This window comes from Bos indicus x Bos taurus, chromosome 10 (genome assembly GCF_003369695.1).
Source record: "Bos indicus x Bos taurus breed Angus x Brahman F1 hybrid chromosome 10, Bos_hybrid_MaternalHap_v2.0, whole genome shotgun sequence".
In the NCBI taxonomy this organism is placed as follows: Eukaryota; Metazoa; Chordata; class Mammalia; order Artiodactyla; family Bovidae; genus Bos; species Bos indicus x Bos taurus.
In genome coordinates, this window is record NC_040085.1 from 81,290,790 (window position 1) to 81,310,053 (window position 19,264).

The 19,264-nt window shown below is 40.9% G+C and overlaps 1 protein-coding gene across 5 annotated transcripts in view; it reads left to right on the forward strand.

The window, feature by feature from the left end:
• GPATCH2L (G-patch domain containing 2 like) overlaps nucleotides 1-19,264 on the forward strand; it is a 60,242-nt gene that overhangs the window by 29,080 nt on the left and 11,898 nt on the right. For 3 of the 5 annotated variants that reach the window (XM_027552499.1, XM_027552502.1, XM_027552500.1), the window contains exons 7-9: nucleotides 448-502; nucleotides 2,392-2,477; nucleotides 19,150-19,244. In XM_027552499.1, coding sequence (XP_027408300.1) covers nucleotides 448-502; nucleotides 2,392-2,477; nucleotides 19,150-19,244 — 236 coding nt within the window. Of the gene's footprint in view, nucleotides 1-362; nucleotides 403-447; nucleotides 503-2,391; nucleotides 2,478-19,149; nucleotides 19,245-19,264 lie in introns of all 5 variants that reach the window. The other 2 variants (XM_027552501.1, XM_027552503.1) reach the window with 2 other exon arrangements.

Sequence of the window (19,264 nt, forward strand, 5' to 3'; positions counted from 1 at the left end):
ACACATTTAACGTCTCCTTTTCTCCTCTGATTCCTTTTTTTCCCCTCATTTCTTTTTTCTTCACTTCATTAATCCAATATCTTTTTTATCTTCTCGTCTCTGATAATGTTCGTACCACTTCTCTGACTTCCCTGGTGGCATCTGCCTACAGTGCGGGAGACCCGGGTTCGATCCCTGGGTCGGGAAGATCCCCTGGAGAAGGAAATGGCAACCCACTCCAGTATTCTTGCCTGGAGAATCCCATGGACAGAGGAGCCTGGTTGGCTACTGTCCATGGGGTCGCAGAGTCGGACACGACTGAGCAACTTCACTCACCACTTCTTTTATTGTTTTCTTTCCTCTTATTCTCTCCCTCTCTGTAGTTTCTGGTTACCATCAGCTGGGAAAAGAGAACGAAATCAGGTAAGATTATTTTTCTTTGTCATCATTTGATTTCCTTTTCTTTAGAAAGAATAAAGCCTTGGCTTCTGGTTTTCCTCACATTTCTGCTTGTGCACATGAGGTAAGGCTCGTGTTCCGTATGTTATTCTGATTTTCTTGGAGAACTGTTTTCCACAAGTATCTTAGTATCCACTAGTAGGAACAAGAGTCCCTTCACCTTTTTAGGTTCAGCTGTGGTCTTCCGTTTATTACGTGTGACGTATTTCATAGGAATCCAGTTTTTATTCTGGTTTTGAACTTTGCAGTAAAAAATCAGAATGAACTTCATTTGCCTATTTTTTAGTTCAGTATTAGCATCCCATGCTGAGAAATGCAATGTTGAATCCTAAACACTTGAAGCAGAGGAAGGTAGAGCTGCTTTGGCTGAAATGGGGTTGAGGCCTTAGAGCCTCTTACTCTTTTCTCTGGCTACCCCTGAGGGGCCCTCAGCATATCTAGGCCTTTATGAGGGTCCTGATTTTAAAATTGCTGACAGTGGCTCTCAGTGTGTTCCTTTAATGTCCTAGCCTTTTGTGTTTTGTTGCGAGAGAGTTTGTTTCATCTTGATGATTAGTTGTAAAATAGACGAATACTGATAGGTTTTTTGGTTTTTCTGCTTATTATCTTGTTAATAAGTTGGTAATACTTTTTAGACTTGGCATTTTTGCCTTGAAGTTACTATTTCAAAATGAACTAGAACAGTGTTAGACCTAACTGGTATGAATTTATATAATTTTAGATGGCATGTGGATCCACAGTTTTTACTTTAGTTACAATAATTTATATTAGAAAAATGTAATTATTTTATCAAACTTATTATTTCACAGAAATATAGTGATGACAATGCTGAGTAAAGCTTAATATGCAGGAAAATATGAAATAAGTAGTAGAGCAGGTGATTGGTAGATAGTCATTAAGGTGGAATGTGAGAGACTACAGTTTGGGAACTGCTACGCTAGAGTATTAATTGTGTTTGCATCAGAATCTAAAGGCAAAGAGACCTATGATGATCATCTCATCCAGATCTGTTAATTTACAGATGAGATGGATTATGTACAAACGAGGTTTAAACCGATTGCCCAAAGTCATACAGCACTGGAACTGGAACCTCTGACAGACAGTTGCTTAATTTGTGTACTTTTTAAGTTCTTTTGAGATGATTAACACCATTCACTGTTCTTCTGGTATTCATATATATTTATTTCTGAAATGTGGGGGCAGGGGGAGTATTTACTGTAGAAAAAAATCCAAAGAAGGCTAGCCAACATAAAGTGACGTACTTTTATATAGTTCCCAGTTGATCCTTACAACCCCCTTTTGAGGTGAATAGGTGTTTTACAGATGAGAAACTGAAATTACTTTAAACCAAAAGTAATATTTTATGTAGCCCTCACAGTAATCCCATGAAATAGGTAAGACAGATAGTGATACATCTGTTTTACAGATGAGGATGGTAAAGCCCAAAGAGATTTTGTAGTTTTTAGTATATGACAACTCAGTGGCAGGCTGGAACTAAACGCTGGATATTCTAATTCTTAATCTAGTTCTGTTTCCACTACACTGCTGCTGGTTTGTGCTAACCAGTTATTCACTGGAAACATCTGCCAGGATAAGGACAAGGTAATTTCATGCTAGTATTCTTGGGAACAAGGGCTGCAAATCAGTAGGCATAAGTTCCCTTTATGTCAGTTAGAAAGTACTGTATTCTGCCGCTTAAGTAATTATTATGTATCAGAAGTTTTTGAAAAATTGCTGCTTACCAAGGACTAGCCTGTTTTTGAGGCTGGCTAGATTAGTTACGCTACATTTGTGGGTACACTGTTGACTGTGCACAGATTGATTGAACGGTGTCTGTGGTGTGACAGGAGAGTTGAATAATCAAAGGGGAAAAGTAAGCAAGTAGCAGGTAGCCCTTTAGGATCAGGTCTGTTTCATGTAAGCCTTACTGAAATAATCTCATTTATTCTGCAGTTTAATCCTCTCTCTCCCCTTTACTCCCTGGATGTTCTTGCTGACGCTTCTCACCGAAGGTGTTCACCAGCGCACTGCTCTGCCAGGTAATTGTGTCCTAGTGACTGTCTTTTCTAGATGATACTATTGTCCTTTTATAAGCCTTTTCAGATTAAAATATGTTAGTGTATACTGTCCACTTTGATCTCTCAACAACTTTTTGAGGTCAGGAGTTGTTCTAGAGAGGCAGAAACTGAGGCAGAGTGTTGAAGTTATCTTTCCTGTGGTCCCATGGCTTACTGTATGATTTAAAACCTCAGCTTTGCCCTAAGTTCTGACTCATCTTCTGTGATCTGACTCCTGCCTTCTTGTCCAGCCTCCTTTCATAGACTGCTTCCTCCTCACTGAGAGAGAGATCCAGCTGTGCCTGGGAGCTCTGTTTTATTCTTCAGATTGACAACTCTTTCCTGCCGCTGAACCTTCGACACGTGTTCCCTCTGCTGGACTGCCGTCTTAGAGCTTTTCCTGTGGTTGGCTCTTTCTCACCCCAGCTGGGGCCGCCTCCTCTGGGAGGACCCCCTCCGGCTATCCTGTGTAAAAGTGCCTGCCTGCACCTCTCACCGCTCGTTCTCTCTTTGCTTTAGAGCTTTAATTACAGTCTCTAATGACTTTATTGTTGTTTTGTTTTTCTTCTTACTTTTCCCCTTGTCTCTCACTAGACTATAAGCTTTAGAGCGCTGGGACCTTGTCTTGTTCCCTGATACGTCCGTCCCCCACGCCTAACACAGTGTCTGGCGCTTACGGGGCATTCAGTATGAGTTTGTCAGGATAAACCCTGCACTTGCATAGCAGAATGAGATCAGTGCCTCTGAATATCCATTCTCTCAAGTTGGGTGAATGCAGAGTAAATATGGTTTCTACGATGGCATGCCCTAGTGGGTTATTGTGCATGAGGAGCAGCTAATAGGCTGACCATAGAACTTTTATTATTTCTCGTGGCACAAAGAATTTCTTTACAAGGTTCCCATGGTTTTTTTTTCTTGATTCTTCCTAACACATTGTTAAGTGGATATATTCATAGATTTGGGGGGCAGGCTGCACAAAGAAATGATTTTTTTCATGGATATAGTTAGGATATTTGCTATGGCCTATAATAATGAACTCTGCACTATAACCGCCTGCCTGACCTTCTACTAGAAAAGTAGTATTTCAGTAGGAAAAATCTTTTGAAAAAAGAGACTATCACGCATGGTGTTAAGTAAGAGCTTGGAAAATTAGGGGATATTAGTAAACTACTGTAAGGCCTTTTCTTAGTTGCATGCTATTGAGCCATCATTCATTCATTCATTTGCTGAGTCCTTACTATGTGCCTTCCTGGGAAGCCTTCCTTGGAAGCCTTCCTTGGTGGGTCAGATGGTAAAGAATCTGCCTGCAATGCAGGAGATCCGGGTTCAATCCCTGGGTGGGACAGATTCCCTGGAGAAGGCAATGGCAACCCACTCCAGTATCCTTGCCTGGAAAATCCCATAGACAAAGGAGCCTGGTGGGCTACAGTCCCTGGGGTCGCAAAGAGTCAGTCACAACTGAGTGACTAACACTTTCACTTCCTTACACTTTATTATGTGCCAGGCACTTTGTTTAAATATTTAATACTATCCTAAAGGAGCTTATATCCTCATGGGAGGGTCAGGTGTAGAAATGGACAACTACAGTTAGGAATGACAGGTATTGTGTGCACCAGAGTGATAGCAACTCAGAAGAGCAGCTCCTCACTCAGGCTCAGGGAGCTTTTCTTAGAGGTGGTAGTGCTCAGGCTGTCTTGGAAGATGAAATTTCAGTCCATAGGAAAGCAGCCCTCCAGCTACTTGTTTTAATACCAAATAAAATAATGTCCACGTGTGCTCTTCAGGAAGACTCTGTGAGTAAAACCATGTCATGTCAGATACTGAAAGTGGACTATTTGTCCTCCTCCCCCGACTTCTGCTGCCTTGAGCTGTGCTGAGATTGGTGTATCCATGCCTTTGTCAGGCCTCCTATTGCCTCTCAGGCCTCATCCTGGTTGGAGTGGGTGTGAGCTTCGTGTTTCTTTGTGCATCTCATTATCCACATCATTATCTTTGTTCTCTTACCGGCCGTGCTTGTGGTTCTCTTCCAAGCCGTGCAGACTTGGAAACATAAGGAAGCCGAGGCTGTGTTTCTGGTGCACTCAGCTCTGTGGAAATAGTGCTTATTGCTTCAGACTATTGCTGAAAGCAGGATGAGAGAGTGTGGACACTTACAGCTCATGCTTGTCCTGCCTGGCATCATTCCTGGGTCAGTGGATACAAAGTGGGGTTGCAAACATGAAGGTTCTTTGGGGCACGGGAAGAACATTTTTAAACTTACATTTATTTATTATCTTATGCTTTAAAATTTTTTTTAAGTTATACATATATTAGTCTAGCAGCACATATTTTTATGTGTATGTATTACATATATAAGGAGTGTTCAGATTTTTTTTACTGAGGGCGCACGAGCAATAAAGTTTGGGAACCCCCGATCTGTGGGAAATGGTCAGCACAAGTGACCTCCACAGGTTTTAGGAAATGTGGGTGATGAGTCACTTCCCACGGGGCTCCCTGTTTTCCTTAATAGCGAGGTCCCTGCCTGGCAAGGGGTCAGCAGAGAAGGAGCAGCCTAGCTCCAGTGTGGCTGACGGGTGCTATCAGATTCAGAAATGGATGGTGGGCTTTGCAAAGAGTGGACCATTTAACAAAACCTGGCACCTAGGGAAGGATGTTAAAGAGCAGTGGTGGCAGGAAAGAGGCAGGTGAGTGACCACATTAAAAGTTGTTTCGAATGGAAATTTTGTCTTTTTCTTGTTTCATCTTATTTGCTGTAAAGATTCCTTTCAAAGCATCTGGGCAGCATTGGGAATTTCACACCCATCATTAGAACGATTTGTGCGTGTGTGTGTGGTGACTATGTTATCATTAGCGGTATAATTTTATTTTGCGAAGAGAGAAGTGTTTCCTGTTTTATCACAGCTTTCCCCGAGGAGGCCTGGTGTATTAATTTGCTGTATTGCCTCCTGGCTGTTCCCAGACTGTTTTTCCTCTTCATCATGGAATTTTTAATGGCCCTACTGCCTCTTGGGAAGCATGTGAGGAAGAGTTCCTCGGGGAGTGCTTCCCTTTTTTCACATGCCTATAATTACTCTCCTGTAAGAGCACAAAGAGTTTGATGATCATGCCTGAACTGTGCAGGTTTCCTCCTGTCGGGTTACTGAGCTGAGGCTGCTTCCTGCCTGGATGGGACCAGTTCAACTCCCCCCCCAAACACTCAGCTGCAAGAGAGGGAGGGTTCCTCAAGCACCTCCTCACTGCTAGAGCCTTCTCCAAGTGAGGCTTGGGGGCTGCTGGGGGGCAGTGAGTGACCTCAAGGTAGTCTCTTGTTAGCTTTCCATTGCCATAAACAAGACATAATGGGGACGTGATTTTAAGAGAAATGTGATCAATGTGTCATTTTAATACCACCCAGATGGCGGGTGCAGTGAGAGCGAACCTGTGTGGTCTTTGTACCACTGATTCATTTGTGGGCTAAGAGGTTTTCAGAAATACTGCCCTAGAAATACTGAAGTTTTCTGGTGTTCAGCCCTGGCTGTACTTTTGAATCACCTGAGAAGCTTAAAAAAAAAAGTCTATCCAGGCTGGTCCCCACTTGGCACGATCCTGATCCAATTGGCCTGGGATGAGGCCCGGGCACTGGCAGTGCTTTGGAGCTCCCAGGTGTCTCTAACATGCAGCCAGGCTTGGGAACTGTTGCCCGAGATGCATATGGTTTTATGACCGATGCTTTGTAATTTACTTAACAGGAAAGCCCATTTCATAATTGTCCTGTGCTTGGGTGTTGTGAGCACAGTTCTGTACGGAAGGGACAATGCTGGGCTTCTCTTAGCGTTGGAGAACTGCTGCAGGTGAGGAGGAGAGCAGCAGGGTCCAGCACTTAGTGGTGGGCAAATGGGCAGAGTTGATGGGTGAGTGTGTGGGTAGCTGGATCGTGGGCAGGGTGTATATAGATAAAATTCGTAAGCCAGCTGTTTGGGTTTGGTTGCTTTGGTTGCTGGTATTGGGCTGTTGCTATTAAAGTAGTAAGACCGGGGGCAGGTGCTAAGAATTGCTGCTGCTCAAACAGCAGATGGTGTGATTGGTGTTCTGGTAGAAGCGCTGGTTTTGCTGTCAAGGACACAGTCCCAGAATGGTAATAAGGAACTAGTGCTGTAGGCAGCTTTCTCCAAAATGAGAGATTTATTGATTGAAAGGTAGTTTTTTTTTTAAAACCATTATTGTCTTAGAGAACCATAACTGGAACTTATAAATTGCTACATCTCTTTGTATGATGCACAAGTCGCCGGTTGTAGTTTTTGAATATCTTGAGGCAGTTTTGAGTTTCTTTGACTTTCCTGATCTTTCCTCTATTTTGGGTGATCACTTTGTAGTGTATCACCATTTCTTTTATTCTTTCTTTTAAGTTTTTAATCTCATATTAGTTTGAGGCAGACTCAGATAGGAGTCTTGGCTTTTACCTGGGCAAAAGAATTAACCTCCCCATACTTCAATTTCCTCACCTTGAAAATGAAAATATCAATATTTTGGGGGCTGGTCGGGATCAAAATGAAATAATATACTTGAATATTTAGCATACTGGTAGCTAATACTTATTTTTGTTATATAGTTAACTACACTACCCTGTTCTAAGGATAACTGCAGTTTTACAAACCTTGAGTTGGCTTCCAGAGTCATTTGCTAATGAATATTTAGTATAGATTCTTGAGGTGTTTAAAATGACCCCAAGTGGACTATAAGAGAAGGCATTTGGACAGTGCTTGGGTGAAAGAGAGAGAGACCTTCCTGTTAGTTGAAATATGATAGTCTGCACTCATTGTAATTCATTTTATCTGTTCACAAACGCTATGATCTGCATATCAGAGTTGTGTGCCCAGCTGGCTGTGCCACTTGACAAGGAGTTTCAAAGAGCAAAAAGAAGACTCAATTCATGCTATTAATTTTGACCTTTGGAGCCATAGTAAACAGCCTCAGGTTTTACCTCGGGGCTTAGGGGAAAGAACCTTTTATTAGTCCTCTCTCTGCTGGGGATGCTGTGGTGCACAGTAGCTCTCGCTCACCACTTCAGCGCTTGGTTTCAGTCCTGTGTTAGGAAGTGTTTGTGCTGTGACGTTGTCCACACGGCTGCCCGCTCCTACCGGGACTTCGCATTCTGTAGTGCACACTTCTGGAATCTTTTGTCCTCTGTTGGACTGTCTTGTTTATAGCAGCTCTCAGCCAGCTGGCATCTTACTGCCAGGTATGGAATGATGAAAGCATTTTCTCTCTCTCTTGTTTTGCTACTGTAATATACCCATCCTTCCAATGGATATGGAACTCTTCTACTCCTGTGGGTGGCATGAGATGCCAGCCTTCGCCCAGCAAAGGGAAGTAAGTAGATTACAGAGAATGTTCAGGTGCTGGCGAGCAGTTTGTCACAAACTGCTGAGGGTTTGGTTTGAGTGAAAACACGAGTGGGATTGCCAGGATCTCTTCCTAAAACCTCCTTTGTGTCCTCTGATCGGGAGGTGGTTTTCTCTCCTCACTGCGACACTCCTGTTTCTAGTGTCATAGGCCTGGGTCCTGTCAAATGTGCAAGTCTGTGAAGATATATTTCCCCGACTGGGTGTCTAATAAATGTCACGTAACCCTGAAGGTAAAATCACATGTGAGGAGGGGTCTGTACTCCTGAGGTTTCCTCCTCTTCTCCCTCATTCTCCCCTCTCACTTTCCTTGCTCCTTGATTACAGCTCAGTGTCTCGTATCGCCTTATGCGTCGGCCTCCCTCCCTCTGCTGTGAGCTCCTGGTGGACGGGCCCTTGGCTCAGTCATTTTGTGTGTAACCTCTGTACCCAGCACAGTGTAGGCCTTCATAAATTTTTGTTAAAAATAATTGAGGTGAATAGATTAGTAATTGAGGAGAGTAATTGGAATATATGATGTATATGACCTTTGGTCCTTAGAAATATCAATAGTTTTTTCCTGATGTTACTTATTTGTGTGTTTTTAAAGGAGAAGTACAGCAAATAAATATCTTTTTAAAATAAATTTTATTTTTATTTCATACCAAAACGTGAACTTTTCAGTGAGTTTTTAAAATGAGTGCTTTTTGAAGGTGAACCATTCCTTAAAAATTAGCTTGCTGTTGACAGAAGACTGTTCTCTTTCCTTAGGAATGACTTTAAACCTCTTTGTTCTAAATCTAAAGCAGTCACTTCAGTTATTTATTTATTTTTTGCCAACATTGGTTCTATTAAACATGCATGTATTTCTCAAAGTAAGTTTTTCTTCCCCTAAAAGTACATTCCTGCCCCAAGGACATAGTGACCTGCCCAGTTTCCTAAGTAACACTGCAGTTTTAACAACTCACCTGATCTTTTCAGTTACCTGCAGTAAAAAATAAAATAGACGTGTTGTGTTTACGTGTGAATATACAGAATACTCTTTCAATTAATTTTTAATCTTCAGCATTCACCTTCACAGTTACAATGTGAATTTAGTGATTTTTTTTCCTGAAGTAAGAATTTTTAAAGAGTGCATTTAATGTTTTTAATGTTCGTTCCACCCACACCACCCCCAGAGCTTTTCAGCAAATGCTGCTGAATGTGATGCTTTTAGGAGAAGTTCTGACCCAGCACTCATGCTGTGAAAGAAGCAGTGCCCGGAACACTGAGGCCCAGATCAGACGAATAGAGCGAACGTGGCCTGTCTTTCCTCTGGGTTAATTGCTCGCATACTGGGCAATAATAAATATATTTTTCATCTACATTTATATTCATTTAATCACTCTCTTATTCTTTAAGTTAAATATTTAGATCTATTTTATGGACTAGCTTGGCCTTGGGAGGTTTTTTTTTTTTTTTTTAGCTCAATAATTTTCACAGTAGGTAGAAGCTTATCAGAATTACCTGAGGTAGAATTTCAAAATAAACATATTACAGATTCTTCTTCCATCCCTGCGTGGTGGGAGATGTGTATTTTGTAAAAGCTTCTTACATAACCATATATCACTTCCGTTGAGAAGGGAGTTTTAACTTGGTGGTGGCTTTAGCTTAACTAGTACTTAGCCTTTTTTTGCCTCTGCGTAATTGAAAGATTCCCTCCCTCCTTGCACAGGACATGGTTCACCATACAAGAGCAACTTGCACTGCTCTTTAAAAGGAAAAAAAGAGTTAAAATTAAAAAAAGAAATGTAGTTAAATTTTCTGCCACTCAGTGGATAAGGATCGGGGTCTGCGTGCCAGGAGAAGGGGAAGCCCCCGCCACTCCCTGGCCCTCTGTGATGCCTCCTCACCTGAGTGTTGGCCCTCTTCAGTCCCTGTTTTGGGAGACAGCGACGTTGTCAGAGTGAAAACAACATAATTTTTGTTGTTGTTACTCAGCCCTAAGTTGTGAAGTTATTCTGCCTCTTATGAAATGACTCTCCCACCTGGAAATGGCCTTAAGAGAAATGTTTTAAGAGGGAAGGAGCACTAACCTGAATTTTAGGAGTGAGCGTGACGTCTCTTTAGGGCTGCCTCAGTTCCTTTCTATACAGGTTCTGTAACTGGGAAAGCTGTGCTTCTGGAAGTGGGCCCAGGCTATAAAGTCCATTAGGGAAGAGACTGTTTCATTCACCACCATATCATCTCCCCCACCAGGTAGAAACTCAGTGAACAGTGAAAGGAGCAAAACTCCCCTCCTGAGTAGAAAGGAAACAGTCCACACAGAACTACATACTTTTATGACAAAATAAGTTGTGTTGTCTGGTTTCAGAAAGCCTCCAGTTCTTTCCTAAGAGGAATTTATGGATTTTGAAGGTATAACAATTAGGAGTGGGAATGAGATGGTAGAAGTAGACCGTTTACTGCAGAGAAGTGACAGGCTGAAGGCTTTAGCAGTCGGAAGTCATTTAACTAACGTAGGGACAGTTAACCCCGAAGCCCTCAACATCGCTGAGCAGAGACCAGTGGGGGATCCAGGAAGCAAGGCCCAGGGGGCAGGTGTTGCAAGGACCACCTTGAGCACACAGCGGCCTCCTCAGGATGTTGCACTATATACTGCAGGGGATAACTATGTGTAGAACAGTAGGCTGCTGCTGCTGCTAAGTCGCTTCAGTCGTGTCCGACTCTATGCGACCCCATAGACAGCAGCCCGCCAGGCTCTCCCATCCCTGGGATTCTCTAGGCAAGAACACTGGAGTGGGTTGCCATTTCCTTCTCCAATGCATGAAAGTGAAAAGTGAAAGTGAAGTCGCTCAGTCGTGTCCGACTCTTAGCCACCCCATGGACTGCAGCCTACCAGGCTCTCCATCCATAGGATTCTCCAGGCAAGAGTACTGGAGTAGGGTGCCATTGCCTTCTCCGGAACAGTAGGCAAGTAATACTTATTTTCATTTTACTAAAATAAGCATTTAAAAAACCATTGCATTTCCATTTAAAATGGTTTAAAATGTAAAGAATTTTATTCCAAAATGTGTCATTCCTTGAAAATATGGGATAAATGTTACTGACTAGGCCCATAAAGAGTGATAATTCGTGCCCTCAGCCATCTTCTTGACATGTATCAAGCACACAGAGCTGTGAAACGATGGACGGTGTGTAAATAAAAGGCAGTATTTGCTTTGTTTAGCTCAAGTTGATACTTTGAGAATTACTACGGTAAAACCCTTTTGAGTGTTTTTGTTATCATTGTTATTTTGTATCTGTCAAAACTTAGCATTTCATAAACATTGACCTTGAAGAAGCAATAGTTTTTAATTTAAAAAAGTTTAATTAAAAAAGTTTTTATTGAAGGATAATATACGTACAGAGAAGTGTACGAAGAAATACACACCTGATGAATTTTCATGAAGCCACATCCAAGTAACCCAGCATCTAGATCCAGAAATGGAACATTCCCAGAAAGAATCCCGCAAGTTGCCTGAGCCTTTTCTAGTGGCTGTCCCTCTTCCACTAGCCACAGCTCAAGGGTAGCCACTGTCTTGATGTCTAATAACATTGTTTAGTTTGAAGAAATGGGGTTAACGTTTAATCTGAAACATTTTAGTGAGTCCTTCAGTGAGCTTAAGGTAAAGAAGAAAGGAGCATGGCTGTAAACTGTTTCCCTTTGCTTGACTTTTCCCTTTCTCTGGCTCTTTAGGAGAAGCACAAATGAGCTGGGCTTCGCCGGTGGCTCGGCTAGTAAAGAATCTGCCTGCAATGTGGGAGACTTGGGTTCGATCCCTGGGTTGGGAACATCCCCTGGAGAAGGGAACGGCTACCCTCTCCAGTATTCTGGCCTGGAGAAGTCCATGGGCTATCCGTGGGGTTGCAAAGAGTCAGATAAGACTGAGCGACTTTCGCTTTCACTTTTGATTGAACTAGAACAAAGGGCTTGGATGGTATTTACTCAAGCACCTTGCTTGTGGGAAAAATAGAAGCTCTGTTCTGTACACTTCTCTGTTTTAAGGAGAAACAAAATTTGTAGTGTCACTTTCTTTTCTGCCTGTGTCTTTGACTTCAAAGGCAATTGATACATCTACATTTAGACCTGTCTACCTCTGACATTCTGTCTTATGTGTTTCTTATTATTAAATCGGCATGCTGATTTAGACTTATTCCCAGAACTCCGTAAGGTATAAAAAATGGATCATTTCTGCTATTTTACACATTTATACTTTCCTTTCACTTGGGGTTTCAGGATTAATTATTCATGGAGTACCTAACTTACAGTCTTTTGCCATATAGATGCGAATGATCAATAAAAGGTGACTTAGGTGGAATTCTTTGGACCATAGGCTTTATATTGTAAATATCTGCCTTTTGTAGAGTTCTTTGCATTCTAAAATATTTCTTATGGTTTCAGTCAAATTCTTATTTTTTCTTGTTTATAAGTTGAATTGACTCTTAAGCTTTTGCTGTTTTAAAGAGAGAGAGTATACATGTGTGTGTGAGGGCGAGAGGGAAGCATGTGGGTGCACATGCCCATATGTTTTTAAACTGTGGAAGTTGCCAGATTGGGGACCTCTGGATAGGAAAATTTGCCTATTCAACAGTAGTCTTGTTGCCTTGCTAACTAGATTCTCTTAGATTTGAGTGAGGTTTCATTTTTAAGGCTGTTAAGCCATGAGACTTGATTCCCCAGCTAGGACTACCAAGTAGGAGTTCATCTGATATAATTTTATTGGAGTCTTTTGTATATGCTTTGTACTCTGGCTGTGTTTTTTAAAGTTGTATTAAAATATCATAACATAAAATTTGCCATTTTAGGGAATAGCTGGTGGTGCAGTGGTTAGGACTCAGTGCTTCCACTGCCATAGCCCAGAGTTTGGTCCCTGGTCAGGGGACTAAGATCCTGCAAACTGTGCGGCATGGCTAAAAAAAATTACTGTTCGAATCCCCCCTAAGTGTACAATTGAGAAGTTTTGTTTTTAAAACTTTTATTCATTCATATCTGTTTTAGTCAACAGATACTTAGTGGGGGTCAGCTGTGTGCCTTGTGCTGAAGTTGGTAGGTCACTGGAAAATTATGAAATAAATGTAAACATGGTCCCTGTTCCCAAGGATGTTAGCCTCTTTAGAGAAACCAGATACATATACACCAGTTAAATAATGATTCGTGGCTGATGAGGCCTAGAGTGTTCAAGGAAAGCTGTGTGCAGATGTGAGACTGACTCAGCTTGGTCCTTTAATCAGGGATAGGATCTGTCTAGGTTGAGAGGAAGGTGGAAGCAGGGAAATGAAATAGCATACCAGCCTCCTAGCCATGGCAATCAGAGAAGAAAAAGTAATAAAAGGAATCCAAATTGGAAATGACATACACTATACATAGAAAATTCTAAAGAGGCTACCAGGAAACTACTAGAGCTCATCAGGGAATTCAGTAAAGTTGCAGGATACAAAATTAATACACAGAAATCTCTTGAATTTCTATATACTAACAACAGAAGACTAGAAAGAGAAATTAAGGAAACAATCCCATTTACCATCACATCAAAAAGAAAATACTTCTGAATAAACCTACCTAAGGAGACAAAAGACCTGTACTCTGAAAACTATAAGATACTGATGAAAGAAATCAAAGATGACACACAACAAATGGAAAGATATGCCATGTTCTTAAGAAGCAATATTGTCAAAACACTGTATACCCAAAGAAGTCTATAGATTCAGTGCAATCCCTATCAAATTACCAATGGCATTTTTGCAGAACTAGAACAAAAAATTTTAATTTGTATGGAATTACAGAAGACCCCCAAGTAGCCAAAGCAATCCTGAAAAAGATAAAGAGTGCTGAAGGAATTGGGTTCATTGACTTCAGACTATACTACAAAACTACACTCATCAAAACGGTATTGGTACTGGCACAAAAACAGAAATACAGATCAGTGGAACAGGATAAAAAGCCCAGAAACAAATCCACACATCTGTGATCAACCTGTGATAAAAGGAGGCAGGAATATATGATGGAGAAAAGACAGTCTCTTCCATAAGTTGTGTGGGGAAAGCTAGGCAACTACGTGTACAGTTAGAACATCCTCTAACACCATACACAAAAATAAACTCAGAATGGATTATAAACCTAAATGTAAGATATTGATGCTCTAAAACTCTGAGGAAAACATAGAAAACTCTGACTTAAATCACAGCAATATATTTTTGGGTCCACCTCCTTGAGTAATGAAAATAAAACCAAAAATAAACAAGTGGAACCTAATTCAACTTAAAAGCTTTTGCATACCATAGAGAACCATAAACAAAATGAAAGGACAGCCCATAGAACAGGAGAAAATATTTGCAAGTGAAGTGACCAACAAGCAATTAATCTCCAAAATATACAAACAGCTCATGCAGCTCAATATCAAAAAAATAAACAACCCAGTCAAAAAATCAGTAGAAGATCTAAATAAATATTTTTCTGAAGAAGACATACAGATGGCCAAAAAGCATATGAAAAGATGCTCAACATCACTAATAATTAGAGAAATGCAAATTGAAAGTACAGTGAAGTACCACCTCACACCAGTCAGAATGCCCATCATTAGAAAGTCTACAGATAACAGATGCTGGAGAGGGTATGCAGAAAAGGGAAACTTCTTAACACTGTTGGTGGGAATGTAACTTATTGCAGCCACTGAAAAAGAGTATGGAGGTTTCTCAGAAAACTAAAAATAGAATTACCATATGGTCCAGCAATCCCATTCCTGGGCAGAAAACCATAATTTGAAAAGATATGCACCCCAGTGTTCATTGCATCACTATTTACAATAACCAAGACATGGAGGCAACCTCAATGTATATCAATAGAGGAATGGATAAAGAAGGTGCGTGTGTACTGTGCGCACGCGCACACACACACACACACAATGAGTATTACTGAGCCATAAAAAATGAAATAATGCCATTTGTAGCAACATGGATAGGCCTAGAGATCATCATACTGAGTCAAGTAAGTCAGAGAAAGACAAATATATGGTATCACTTATATGTGGACTCTAAAGTACTATGGAAATGAACTATTCTTATACAACAGAAACAGACTCACAGACATAGAAAACAAACTTACAGTTACCAAAGGGGAAAGGTTGGGGGGAGGGATAAATTAAGAGTTAGGGATTAACATATAAACACTGCTGTATATAAAATAGTCAACAAGGATCTACTGTATAGCACAGAGAATTCAATATTCTATAATAAGCCATATGGAAAAAATCTGAAAAAGAATGCATACGTATATGTATAACTGAATCACTTTGCTGTACACCTGAAATTAACACAATATTGTAAATCAACTATTTCTTGTTCAGTGACTCAGTCGTGTCCAACTTTTTGCAACCCCATGGACTGCAGCACACCAGGCTACCCTGTCCTTCACCATCGCCCGGAGCTTGCTCAAACTCACATCCATTGAGTCGGTGATGCTATGCCATCTCATCCTCTGTCATCCCCTTCTCCTCCTGCCTTCAGTCTTTCCCATCATCAGGGTCTTTTCAAATGAGTCTGCTCTTTGCATCAGGTGGCCAAATTACTGGAACTTCAGCATCAGTCCTTCCAATGAATATTCAGGGTTGATTTCCTTTAGGATTGACTGGTTTGATATCCTTGCAGTCCAAGGGACTCTGAAGAGTCTTCTCGAACACCTCAGCTCAAAAGCATCAATTCTTGGGCACTCAGCCTTCTTTGTGGTCTAACTCTCACATCCATACATGACTACTGGAAAAACCATAGCTTTGGCTGTATGGACCTTTGTTGGCTAAGTGTAGTGCCTTTGCTTTTTAATACAGTGTCTAGGTTTGTCGTTGCTTTTCTTCCAGGAAGCAAGTGTCTTTTTATTTCATGGCTGCAGTCACCATCTGCAGTGATCTTGCAGCCCCAGAAAATGAAGTCTGTCACTGTTTCCATTATTCCCCCATCTATTTGCCATGAAGTGATGGGACCAGATGCCATGATCTTCGTTTTTTGAGTGTTGAGTTTTAAGCTTTTTCACACTCCTCTTTCACCCTCATCAAGAGGCTCCTTAGTTCTTCTCTGTCTGCTATAAGGGTGGTGTCATATGCATATCTGAGGTTATTGATATTTCTCCTGGCAGTCTTGGTTCCAGCTTTTGCTTCATCCAGCCAACCATTTTGCATGATGTACTCTGCATCGAAGTTAAATAAGCAGGGTGACAATATACAGCCTTGACGTACTCCTTTTCCCAATTTGGAACCAGTCTGTTGTTCCATATCCAGTTCCAACTGTTGCTTCTTGACCTGCATACAGGTTTCTCAAGAGGCAGGTAGGGTGGTCTGGTATTCCCATCTCTTTAAGAATTTTCCACAGTTTGTTATGATCCACAAAGTCAAAGGCTTTAGTGTAGTCAGTGAAGCAGATGTTTTTCTGGAATTCTCTTGCTTTTTCTATGATCCAGCAGATGTCAGCAGTTTGATCTCTGGTTCCACTGCCTTTTCTAAAACTAGGTTGACCATCTAAAAGTTCTTAGTTCACAGACTGTTGAAGCCTGGCTTGGAGAATTTGAGCATTACCTTGCTAGCATGTGAAAAGAGTGCAATTGTTTGGTAGCTTGAACATTCTTTGGCATTGCCCTTCTTTGGGATTGGAATGAAAACTGACCTTTTGCAGACCTGTGGCCACTGCCGAGTTTTCCAGATTTGCTGGCCTATTGAGTGCAACACTTTCACAGCGTCATCTTTTAGGATTTGAAATAGCTCAAGCTGGAATCCCATCACCTCCACTAGCTTTGTTCATCATGATGCTTCCTAAGGCCCACTTGACTTCACACTCCAGAATGTCTGGCTCTAGGTGAGTGATCACACCGTCATGGTTATCTGGTTCATTAAGATCTTTTTTTTAATAGTCCTTCTATGTATTATTGCCACCTCTTTTTAATATTTTCTGCTTCTGTTAGATCCATTCCATTTCAGTTCTTTATTGTGCCCATCTTTGCATGAAATGTTCCCTTAGTATGTCTAATTTTCTTGAAAAGATCTCTAGTCTTTCCCATTCTATTGTTTTCCTCTATCTCTTTGCATTGATCACTTAGGAAGGCTTTCTTATCTCTCCTTGCTGTTCTTTGGAACTCTGCATTTAGATGGGTATATCTTTCCTTTTCTCCTTTGCCTTTTGCTTCTCTTCTTTTCTCAGCTATTTGTAAGCCCTCCTCAGACAGCCATTTTGCCTGTTTGTGTTTCTTGTTCTTGGGGATGGTTTTGATCACCGCCTCCTGTACAATGTCATTTACCTCTGTTCATAGTTCTTCAGGCACTCTGTCTATCAGATCTACTCCTTTGAATCTATTTGTCACTTATACTGTATAATCGTAAGGGATTTGATTTAGGTCGTACCTTAATGGCTTAGTGGTTTTCCCTTCTTTCTTCAATTTAAGTCTGAATTTTGCAATAAGGAGTTCATGATCTTAGCCACAGTCAGCTCCCAGTCTTGATTTTACTGACTGTATAGAGCTTCTCCATCTTTGGCTGCAAAGAATATATTCAGTCTGATTTCAGTATTGACCATCTGGTGATGTCCATGTGTAGAGTCATCTCTTGTATTGTTGTAAGAGGATGTTTGCTATAACCAGGGCATAATCTTGGCAAAACTGTTAGCCTTTGCCCTGCTTTATTTTGTACTCCAAAACCAAACTTGCTTGATACTCCAGGTATCTCTTGACTTCCTAATTTTGCATGATGAAAAAGGACATCTTTGGTGTTAGTTCTAGAAAGTCTTGTAGGTCTTCACAGAACTGTTCAACTTCAGCTTCTTTGGCATTAGTGGTCGGGGCATAAACTTGAATTACTGTGATATTGAATGGTTTGCCTTGGAAACATTAGAGATCATTCTGTCGTTTTTGAGATTACATCCAAGTATTGTAGTTCGGGCTCTTTTGTTGACTATGAGGGCTACTCTATTTTTTCTAAGGGATTCTTGCCCACAGTAGTGGATATAATGGTCATTTGAATTAAATTTGCCCGTTCTGGTCCATTTTAGTTCAGATTCCTAAAATGTCAATGTTCTCTCTTGCCATCTCCTGTTTGACTACTTCCAATTTACCTTGATGCATGGACCTGACATTCCAGCTTCCTATGCAGTATTGCTCTTCACAGCATTGGACTTTACTTTCACCACCATGCATATCCACAGTTGGGCATTGTTTTTGCTTTGGCTCAGCCTCTTCATTCCTTCTGGAGCTCTCTCTCTGCTCTTCTCTAGCAGCATATTGAGAATATATTGACCTGGGGAGTTCATCTTTCAGTGTCATCTTTTTGCCTTTGCATACTGTTCATGGGGTTCTCAAGGCAAGAATGCTGAAGTGGTTGCCATTCCCTTCTCCAGTGGGCCACGTTTTGTCAGACCTCTCCACCATGACCCGTCTGTCTTGGGTGGCCCTACACAGCATGGCTCATAGTTTCATTGAGTTAGACAAGGTTGTGATCCATATGATCAGTTTGATTAGTTTTCTGTGATTGTGATTTTTATTCTGTATGCCCTCTGATGGATGAGGATAAGAGGCTTGTAGACACTTCCTGGTGTGAGGGACTGGCTGTGAGTAAGACTGGGTCTTGCTCTGATGGGCGCCATCTTGACAGATATTAAATCAACTATACTCCAATATAAAATAAAAATTATATAAAATAACCTGCCAAAAACTTCAGTGTTAAGTCCACTGCCTTTCAGAGAATCTTTTGCTTTTCTAGCTTTGAAGTTCTTACTGTTTTCTTTTTTAAACAAGCTGAATATTTATTTCAGGGAACCTATTATTAGCACATAAATTATTATTTTTAAAAATCACAGAAACTAATTTTGTGATACAGTCACTATTAGAAATCCAGATTTATACTGATAGAAGGGTTAAACCTGCTATTGAAATTCTATGCAAATATCTGTGTTCATGCAGCATTAAACTTTTCAATATATTACCACTTGGGAGTAAGTATTTCATTAACAAGTTTAGAACAATTGTGGTTTTTATGAAAAATAATTGTACAAAACCAGCATGTAATGAAGCACATATTTATTGAAATTAATCTTGAATGTCTGTTCTGAATTCAGGTAATAAGTTTAAAATGGGTATATATTGTGTGTAAAGAATAAGTTAGGATTAATTCTGAATCTTGTACTGACACTTGATGGCAAAGGGTGGTGCCCATTTTGTTAGTGTATGTGTGTAGTGGGTGAGGGGTTTCATCTGGGCTGAACATAATGTCTTAAGCAGTATTTTTTCTTCCTCGTATCTGCAGACAGGCAAACATACACCTGGGGCCCCCATGTTCACGTGACATCAAGAGGAAACGGAAACCTGTGGCCACGGCGTCGCTGTCCAGCCCAAATGCCGGTAATTAGATATGTAGTTAT